This window comes from Lathyrus oleraceus, chromosome 7 (assembly GCF_024323335.1).
Source record: "Lathyrus oleraceus cultivar Zhongwan6 chromosome 7, CAAS_Psat_ZW6_1.0, whole genome shotgun sequence".
Classification (NCBI taxonomy): domain Eukaryota; kingdom Viridiplantae; phylum Streptophyta; class Magnoliopsida; order Fabales; family Fabaceae; genus Lathyrus; species Lathyrus oleraceus.
The window spans coordinates 34,159,416-34,170,294 of record NC_066585.1 but is presented as its reverse complement, the minus strand read 5'-3'; the positions used below and the strand labels follow the sequence as shown (position 1 = coordinate 34,170,294).

Genomic DNA, 10,879 nt, shown 5'->3' with positions numbered 1-10,879 from the left:
TGGGGGCTCACCTTAGTCTGAGTCTTAAAGTGATTTACTCTTGACTAGCCGACTCTTGGGGTGGTTGGCTCAAATTGATTGATGCTCAAAGTGATTTTCCCCTTACTGGACTTCTTTCACCTGATCAAGTTCCTCAACTGACTGTGTATTGTTGGGATTTCTTTGATGCTAAATGCTAACTTGCAAATAAAATTGTTCATCAAAAATGGTAATTTTAATGCAATTCAAATGCAATTTTTGAAGTCCATCATTATTGAAATGATAATGATATACATTGAACGAGTCAATGATCAGAACACAGTGCGGATCTAGCCATTCATAGTGTGCAAGGTGGTGTAATCAACACAAATGATTAACAAAGATTGTTTGGGAGTCAGGTTAACACAAATGATTAACAAAGATTGTTTGAGGATTTTAATGACCTCTCTTTTTTGGCATTTTATCCCTAATTCTTGCCTAGATCGCTTCTTTGAAGCTTTTGGTCCATCGGGATGCCCTGATTTTTGCCTAAATCATCATTTTTTGGTGGTATTCGACTTAGCATGTTTTTTTTAAAGATTGAAAGATTGAGACTGTCATGTTATTGGGTATTGAGGAAGCAACCACTATAAACTTTGGCTTTCATCAACTTCTTCGACATTTCAAGATGTGTGCGAAGAGAACATGTGGTTGATCCTCAGGTGGGATGTTTTCTCTGGCAACTTGAATACAAAGTCAGACTAACTAAACAAACTACCATGCCCCTGGTTAAGATTAAGGGTTTTAATTCTGAAAGAAACATCAACTTATATGCTCAAAGTTGTTGACTAGGGATTAACTCCTTATCTCTTAGGTGTTTGGGAATTTGAAACAATGCCTTACATCATCATCAAAGTTTTCTTTGAAAGCATACTACAACAATTTTAGGTATCTGGTTTTCAATATCCTCCCTCCAATCTTTGCTTAAACAAAAATTTGATAAAGATACGTGAATGGAAGAAGAGTTGATACTATTTTTTTGCATACATGAAGGAAAAGTAGTGTCACACCCTGATTTTGACCCTAAATCATGGATTATTTACATTCATCATAGTTGTCACATCTCTACATAGTTTACCATGCATTCCATACCGCATAGTGCCTAGAATATCAATCGAAATAATTTTTTTGGATCTACAGGCAAACCGGTTGAATTAATCGACGGATGTGCGTCAAATCAGTGGACGAAAACTTTTAAAATCAAGCTTCCAGACATGAGCTTTATTAATCTACGTTTCACGTAGTTTAATCTGGTATGCTCGATTTATTTTTCAGCTAATTTTTCGGTCATTTTTTGATCAACTCGAGCCTGTTTAACCGGTCAAAATTTATTTCAAAATTAAAAGAAACGCTGTATTTTTCCAATAAGTTTAGTTTGCACCGATCATTTTAGTGTATTCATTTTAATTTTTCGAGCACTTTTGCGCCCAAATTTTTTTCATCTTGAGTGATTTTATTTTTATTTCTTTGTCAAAAAAGTTCATAATAATTAATTAGAAATTCTTATGTTCTGGTTCTGATTTAATTTAAATTATTTATATTAGTATTATTTTTATCTAATTTATTTATAACTATTTTTATACTAACAACACTCTAAGGGGCATTGTTGGTATTAAATAAGTTGGTAACCCTAATCTGTCCACTATATAACCATACACTTGACAATGAAAGAAGAAGAAAATTTAACCTAGACCAATCCCACAAACCCAAGCGGCACCCCACAATCACAAATGAGATTCACTCTCTCCAATTGAAAAAAGAAAACGTAAAAAAGTTTTCTTCAAAAAAGTTTAAGTAACATTTCTACCTACCTTTCTTCATAAACCTTTATGTGATCCCTACATTTTTCTTCTTGTTGCAACAGAAGCATCACATCTCAAACAACACCAAAATATCCTTCTTTTCACTACCACCTTAACACATTTTTTTTCATAATAAATCTTCATACACACTCATCCTCTCTCTCCATGTCAATTAGAAAATATAAAGAGTAAAAAGAGAGATAAGAGAAAATTAGTAGAAAAAATGGTGATACTATTCATTAAAACTACCCACTACTAACTCATTTTATCTAAAATTTCATTTCCAACTTACCTCACACATATCTATTTCATATCTCAACAAAACTCCACACATTTCCTTCACCACAATCATGAATACCATGAACAACACATAGAAATAACAACAACCACCCTTCCATTTTTATTCTTCTCATAAAACATACTCACTCATCCATATCCATTTTTCTCACAAAATCACTCCAAATCTGTTTCATTTCTTCCCGCAGCGGTATCTTTCTCACCATAATTGTCTTATCACTACGCCAAATAAGGGAAAAGAGGGCGCTTATTTTGGCCTATAACAGCGCTTTTAAGCACCCTCTAAAGTGGCGCTGGCATAGGTAAAGACAACGCTTTGTTTTCCTGGAGAAAGCGCTCTCTAAAGTGGCCCTTTAAGGGCCACATTATAGTGCGCTTTCAGAAAAAAGCGCCCTCTGGAGTGGTCCATAAAGGGCCACCTTAGAGGGCGCTTTCTGGACAAAGCGCCCTCTAAAGTTGTCAATGTAAAGTGTTTAGAGGGCGCTTCCTACAGAAAGCGCCCTCTAAAGTGTTAGTTATTTTAAAAAAAATTGTTTGAAAAATAGTGGGTATTTAATTGGGAACCTGTTCGCATGCTGCAAAAGTGTAAAATTCATATTGATTTCATCCTTTAATCCAATGTTATACACCATTAATCCATTGATATATACAACATGAATCCATTTATATACAACATTAATCCTCCATATATACAACATTAATATATTGATATTCATGCATGTACAACAACATTCCATACATATATGTACAACAACTACAACCTATATGATTCTATGATCAATAATGAATTGACACAATTCATCCTTCATTTCATCCAAATGAGCTCTTGAGTAAGATTTGTATTCGTCAAAGTACTACAATTAAGAGAATAAAACATATTCATGATTTAGTAACAAATTAGATGAAATATCCGATAATATTAAAATAAACCCTAAGTTATTATTCCATACCATTTTGGGATGTCTATACGATTCAACGCAATGATATCTCTCATAAATCTCAATACAAAAAATCCGCAATCGATCGAATTGTTTTGCTGAGGACACTACACAGAAAAACAAACAATATATATATATATATATATATATATATATATATATATATATATATATATATATATATATATATATATATATATATATATATATATATATATAGTTAATTTCTTACAAACACTATTATAAGCAAAAAACAAACACTATTATAAGCAAAAATAAGAAACTTAATATATACCTGAACTCTGACCCAGGTAATGTCCTTCCTATTACGATAATTCTTTTTCGATCTAAATTTTAGTATTGCCCTAACAAAATAAAAACGTATATTGAGATCAATCTGACAGACATAATTAAATATACAAATACACACGAATATTTAGGGGAATTTCACTTACGCGTCAACCGTCTTCTTCATACTCGGATATTTACTCCAATCACCCGGTAACGAATCGAGATAATACACCATTAGTCTCGAAAGATCCATAGCAACCAACACCCAGTGACCACTGTAAAATAAAACAAAAATTTAGATGCATGAAAATTTTCTACGTAAAAGATATACATAGATTAGAATGAAATTATTAGAAAGAAAATCTAACCCGTTGCCAGAATTAAACGGTAAAAAATACAAACTGGGTGTAGTATTATCGCCGGCCACCATGAATCTATCGACTAGTTCATTCATTACGGATGTTGGATTTTTCGTTATAAACATTGTGTTGATACGGGAAGCAGCAATAAAATTGAATCGGTTACACAATTCAGTTCCCCGCATCAATGTGTCATACATATACCTTAAATAGAAACATAATAAACATTAGACTACTCATTGAAATGTGTAAATAAATTGTTCAACTAAGTAAATAATAGATTGATCGGAGTACCATATGTATGTATGAATGACAGCGATGCCCAATTCTTCGTGTTCAAAAAGTTGTTGCATGTCCTCCTTTGCAATTAATTCGGAATGAGCAATTCCGAAAACACCTTCATCCATATCTACACTACGGATGGCGCCGTGCATAATATCTGACTCTTCCACCATTTTCTCAAGACGCATCATAATTTGAGATTTTGTCCCGGACGTCGTTGGAATTTCCTTACTAGCTTTGTCCAACATTTGACCGGGAACCTAAAAATATAAATTAAATCATGACTTTTTGTGATGCAACAGAATCGTTGTGTATATAATTCAATGGGTATATATATTTGTACCTCTTTTTGAGATTTAGGATTTGTTTTTGTCCCGGACTTCGTTGGAATATCCTTACCAGTTTTTTTCAACATTCGACCGGGAACCTAAAAATTCATATAAATTAAATCATGACTTTTTGTGATGCAACAAAATAGTTGTGTATATAATTCAATGGATATATATATTTGTACCTCTTTTTGAGATTTAGGATTTGTTTTTGTCCCGGACTTCGTTGGAATATCCTTGCCAGTTTTTTTCAACATTCGACCGGGAACCTAAAAATTCATATAAATTAAATCATGACTTTTTGTGATGCAACAGAATCGTTGCGTATATAATTCAATGGGTATATATATTTGTACCTCTTTTTGAGATGCAACCGACTCGATGCGTCTTGAAATCCCTTTACCAGCTTTATGTGTGGGTCTTGTAGGAGTCTAACATTACCATGTAATAAGGATTGATTAAATATCATAATTGTAGCTGAATTGAAATGTGAATACTAAATATTCATAATCATTTAGAACATATATACCTCGGCATCTGGGAAAATTAGATCTGACGGCCATCCAACAAAGGATCCGACTGCATCTCGCATCAACGTTGTCTCTGAAACAACGTCAGGTAATGGTAGAAGCGCGTCCGTATCTAATACAAGGTCAACCGAAACTTTCATATATCCCACCGGGAGGGGATTATGGTGAAGTAATTCACCCGAAGTGTTGTGCACTTTTCCCTTGCCAACTATGCGATAAGTTGGTGACGATAGATACAGCTGACAAGGTGTAATGCCCTAAACCAATAATAAATATGTTATTGTTAACGTGTATATGTGTCAAGTAAAAAAGTGCTATTTTAATTTCATAATAACATATATAATTACCTCGGGAAATTTCGGTTGACAATTGATACTAGCTCGGTCACTAGTATCTTTTGCCTCGGAACCGCGCCTTTCCTCTCTATACCTTGCATTCTCCTTTTGCAGTTCGAGTACTTGTGCCCTTAACTCCGCCAAGGTCTCCATCACCTCTTTGTTGGTAGGATTTTTTATTTTTGGTTTTTTATAAAATGACGACGGAGTCACACCAAAACCCTTACCCTTCACACGACCGGAATACTCAGGAACATTTAGTACTCGACTAAGTAGGCTCCTGCAATCCTGGACCTCGGTTGAAGGTAAGGTTTGGGATAAAGTCTCCTGAAATATTATTAGAGGAGATTAAAAATGAATTATATGTCTAACAAAATTTTCGATATAATTAAAGAAATAATGTTATATATACTTACACATTCGTCATAAACATTTTGAACCGCTTCAACGACAGCCCCATCCTTCCCAACCCGAGCAGCCTTCCACAATACGTGCTCCGAAAGAGATGTTGCGTCACTTTTCTCCTCGGCTAGCTACACATTGAATCAGATTATAAGATCATCAATTATAACATATTGTGACAATGTATAAGCTCAGAGCATTTGAATATACTCACAATTCTTTGTTGTAACCGTGCATATCCCGTACGCCCTTTTTTGTACGGATACGCGGGTTTTGATGCCCTTTTCCGATTTTTGTCGCTTACTTCCTGGATAAAAAAGTTTAAGGCATATCAGAACCAAGTAACTTAACAATTGTATAATACCATAATTAATAGACATTACATGGAATTTTTCGTTTCTTCGTTTGGCGACAAAGTTATCCCATTCTTCGGTTGAAATAATCTCCGCATACTTCATTGGCCGTTCTGCTTCAACAAATTTTCCTTCCTCATCCTTGAGAAATTTGTTGGACAAAAAGGATCGAAATCCTCGGAGTCTTTTTCCGGCCAATTGAATACAATATTTTTGCCGGCTTTCATCGATGTGAAAGGATCTCTAAAAAACATACACATGGAGTGTGTTATTATAAGTAATATTATAACAATATATGGTCAACAAATAGTCAACAAAAAAAACATATAACAATATATGGTAAGTACCTGTATCTCGGACCATATTTTTTCTTTGCCAACCTTCAATTCCGGACTTCTCCAATTATCACATGTAATCGGAATATGTTGTCGAACAAGGAAACCAATGTAACTTGCCAACATTGAACCGTTAGGCTCAATTAGTTGGTCTTCAGCACTCCAATGTACTTCGAATTTTTCACCCTTGTCTCTTGCACGAATGATTGACTTCATAACAGTCAATCCTCGTTTGATTTCATTTTCAACATTGTTACGTGATCCACTCGCGTCATGGGTATCGTCTTGGTTACTAGCCATTTTATCTGTAATATAGAAATGATTCAATAAGACCCAAGTAAGACAATGACCATATTCGTGAAGCTACACAAAAAACACATTCATATACCTTCCATTTCTCTCATGTTACAACAATCTAAACTCTCTATTTTTTTCATCATTATTGAATACAAACTCACACACACCTACTGCATACAAAAGACCAATACAAACTTATGGTGTTTGGAACATAAACAAACTTGCATCCATAATCATCAAACTTCCAAGCACAAGCTCAAACACACTCCAAATGACATCAGTTTTCAATCAGAAATAAAAAACCTTACATAACCATACAACATACAACATTCAGTGATCAAAACCATACACAAAAAAATAACAAAAAATGATTTTCAACAAGGTGCTCATGAACACCATATAGTGCTCGTTTGCCCTAAACAACATTAATCAACATAATGCACAAAATGTAAAACTCAGTTTAGAAAATGCCCTAATCAAACACCTGAAAATACAAACTATTGAGAGAAATACCTGAAACTTTTAAGGGTACCCTTCAAGGTGACGGTAACGATGGAGAAGAAAGTGAACAGCGATGGTGGACGCAGATAACTCAGTGAACGTGAACGCAGCAGCAGAAAAAGGCGACGGCGACGACGACGGTGAGGGAGGGAGAACGAACGGAGGACGAGAGTAATCGCAGTAGAGAGAAAACCCAGTTACGTAAACGAAATAGCATATAGCGAGGGAAAATAAAGAGACATGCAGTATATGTTATAATTTTAATGTTTACTAAAGGGGACCTTAGAGGGCGCTTGTGTAAAAAAAGCGTCCTCTAAAGGGGGCCTAAGAGGGGGCTTCTAAAAGCGCTCTCTAAGGCTTTCCAAAAGCGCCTTATAAACTGGAAATGTACATGGACTTAGAGAGCGCTTTTTTAAAAGCGCCCCCTCTAAGGGTACCCTTAGAGGGCGCTTTCATAAACGCGCCCTCTATTGGTGTCCCTCCATTTCCTCATTATTTTTTCGCTTCACTTTAGAGGGCGCTTTGTTACAAAAGCGCCATCTAAAGTGCGCTGTCTATTCCAGTTGTTCGCTCCTTATTTTTTCTCTTCACTTTAGAGTGCGCTTTTGTAATAAAGCGTCCTCTAAGGTGCGCTGTCTATTCCAGTTTTTGGCGTAGTGTATTCACTTTCTTTATTTGCTCTTGTATTTCCTATGTTTTCTTATGAGTTCTATTTTGTCTCTTTATTTTGGAAAACTTGTTTACATTTGATTTCTTGGTTATTATTGTTAAAGAAAATGTAACATGATTAAATAGCTTCTTTTGCTTCCACAATAAGATGTAAGAGAAATGTAAGAGAGAGAGAAGAGACGATCCTGTTTGTTTATTTGAGAGAAGAGAGAATCTTGTTTTTTATTTCTTTTGTTTTTTCTCATCGCCACTTGTCACTTTGTGATAGGTTCATTTTTTTGAATTTCAAAATAAATTATGGATGGGTGTGTACCGCCCCTCCCCCATTTCAGCTCCTTTCCTTTTCTTTTCTTTTTCTTTTTTTATTACGTATTTTATTTATTTAACTTAGATTTATTTATTTTTGTTTTATTTTCATTTATGAGATTGGGCCTTAGGCCCATAGTTATTTTCTTTAGCACCTCCAAGTCTATGAATACACTATTCTCATGTAATTTCTTATCTTTTATTATATTATTTTATTTATTTGCATTTAATTTAATTAGTTTTAATTATTTAATTAGTTATAGTTTAATTTATTAATTTACTTTTTAATTGTTAAACATATTTTTGGGGTTTAGTTCTTTCTTAATTATCAAGTAAATTAATTGATTATTTGTGAGTCGATTTTCATGTGATTAGTTGATTTAATTGAGTTATTTATATCCATGGTCATATCCTCGCACATGTAAATAACCCTTTTTGCGTTAACTTCACTAACACTTCAAATCAATTCCAACTTTTTATCACTTCAAACTATTTTCAATTTAAATCTCTTCAAAACATTTTTCTTAATAAAATCGGAAGAAAAAGATTACCGGGGTGAAAGGTCCAGTCGTAATCCCGAATATTAGGCCCAAGTTGTAAGAGCTTGCAAGCCATAAGTATTCGTCTTCTCTTCAAAACACTCCAATTCTCAAACCATTTTCATGAGTAAGTTGGAAGAAAAAGATCATTTGGATGAAATATCCAGTCGTAATCCCGAATATTAGGCCCAAGTTGTAAGAGCTTGCAAGCCATACATATTCGCCTTCTCCTCAAAATACTTATAAATATTCAAACTCCTTTTCTCAATAAAATCTGAAGAAAACGATTATCCTAGATGGAATACTCAGTCGTAATCCCGAATATTAGGCCCAAGTTGTAAGAGCTTGTAAGCCCTATGTATTCGTCTTCTCCTATAAAACACTTGTAAATATTCAAACTTACTTTATCAATAAAATTGAAAGAAAAAGATTACCTGGGTGAAAGGTCCAGATGTAGTCATGAGTATTAGACCCAAGTTGTAAGAGCTTGCAAGTCATAAATACTCGTCTTTCAAGCCCAAAAATACATCAAACCAATTAAACTTTTTTCCGTCGCCATGCGATTGATCATAAAAACCTTTTCAGAAACGAAAGATATCTTGTCTTAAGATGATGTAAAGCAATGCTTCGTCCATAATTGTTGAGTTGAGATAAATGGCGTTTTTCCGAATGTTGATTTGTAAATCCATTCGATGTGTGGTATGCGCCTGCTCCTCATCTATTTTGGGCAAAATAATGTTTTTCGTAGATTAATACAATATAGCTTTCGCTAAAATCGACCAACAAACAAACATTTTCTACCCAAAACTACGTAAGCCTTGAGTTCTCTATTGCACCCGGAGATACGTAGGAGCAGGATTTGTAAATCTTGTCTGACCCATTAATAAAAAACTTAGGTTTAGTCTCATTCGTTGCAAAATCCAAAAACATTCTTCTCTCTTCTATTCTTTCTTTCCCACCTAATAACTCAAGAAGTCTAACATTTCTAAGCTAACACTAACACACACAACTAACCTAATGGTTCCCGTTGAGTACAACAGACGTAAGGGGTGCTAATACCTTCCCCTTGCGTAATCGACTCCCGAATCCTGATTTGGTTGGGACGACCATAATCATTGTCGTTCTTTCTTGGGTTTTATCGATATTTCCCCTTTCCTTTTTAGTAATAAATAAAGTTTGGTGGTGACTCTGTTTAGTCCACCATGCGAGCGTCCGATTGCGCTTCGCTAAGTCGTGTTCTCATTTTTCGAGGTGTGGCAGATGGAGACTCTGTTGGGGAATGATGTTTCCCTAAGTGAGTCAAGCCTAGTTAGGTCATTTGTATGCCTTTGTTTGTTTACTTGTGTGACTTTTCTTTATTGCTTTTGTTATCTTTATTGTCATATTGATATAATATGTTGTATTGGTTCCATTATACTTTGGTACTTGGATACTCTGATTGCAAACCTTGTGGAAAAGACTTTTTACCCGAGTCTCGAGTAAAAACATAAGATAGGATGAGGTTGAGTAGTGCGGGTCTACGAGATGAATTTCTCATTGGGTCAGTAGGAGATCCTCACTTAGAGTAGATCCTTTGGAGGATGTATTCGCTCGGCAAGTAAGTTGCTGTAAGCTTTGATATTTTCATCAGGATCCATGACTCTAAGGACCACTTGTAGAACCTTAATCCTTTGGCCAACTAGGAAAGATGGTTGTGTAGTGTGGGTCTGCGTGATGAATTTATCGTTGGGTCGACACGAGAATCTCACTTAGAGTAGATTCTTCGGATGGAGTTGATGTCCAACAAGTAAGTTGCCATTGGCAGCAAACAGTCTAATGGATCCATGACCCTAGGAACCTTTTTTGAAACCCTAGATCATACCCGGTGAGAACCTATTCTTGGAAAGCAATCAGATTCATCAGTACCTCAGACTTTTGAACCTGTGTATTGAAAAAAAAACAAATATGCATGGCTTGCATTGCATTCATTCACATTCCATTGCATCTGCATCTCATCAGAATGCATGTCATTTTCCATTTTCCAGACAAAATACAAAAAAAACTCATCCATCCTTTGTCCATGATCAACAAAGTGATTCCCGACACACGCTTAGAACAAAGAACCATATCTCATGAGATGATGGGCGAGCTAAGGAAAAGTCAACAAGAATTGAAGTAGGAACTCAATCTTTTGAAAAGCCAGATGGGATGGGTCTTGGAAACCCTGCAAGCCATATTGAGAAAAGGGGATCATCTCATACCTATTGCTGAAATGGGAGGAGCTACTGCTCCACATCCATCTGGTGTTACCCCAAGT

General features: G+C 35.1%; 1 protein-coding gene across 1 annotated transcript; it reads right to left on the bottom strand.

The window, feature by feature from the left end:
- Positions 1 to 3,592: 3,592 nt before the first annotated feature.
- Positions 3,593 to 4,410, bottom strand: LOC127106172 (uncharacterized). Its single transcript, XM_051043459.1, has 2 exons — positions 4,331 to 4,410; positions 3,593 to 4,247 (listed from the first exon to the last, which is right to left on the bottom strand). The coding sequence occupies exons 1-2, from the start codon at positions 4,400 to 4,402 to the stop codon at positions 3,942 to 3,944; spliced, it is 378 nt and encodes a 125-aa protein (XP_050899416.1). The 5' UTR covers positions 4,403 to 4,410; the 3' UTR covers positions 3,593 to 3,941.
- Between the last annotated feature and the right edge of the window lie 6,469 nt (positions 4,411 to 10,879).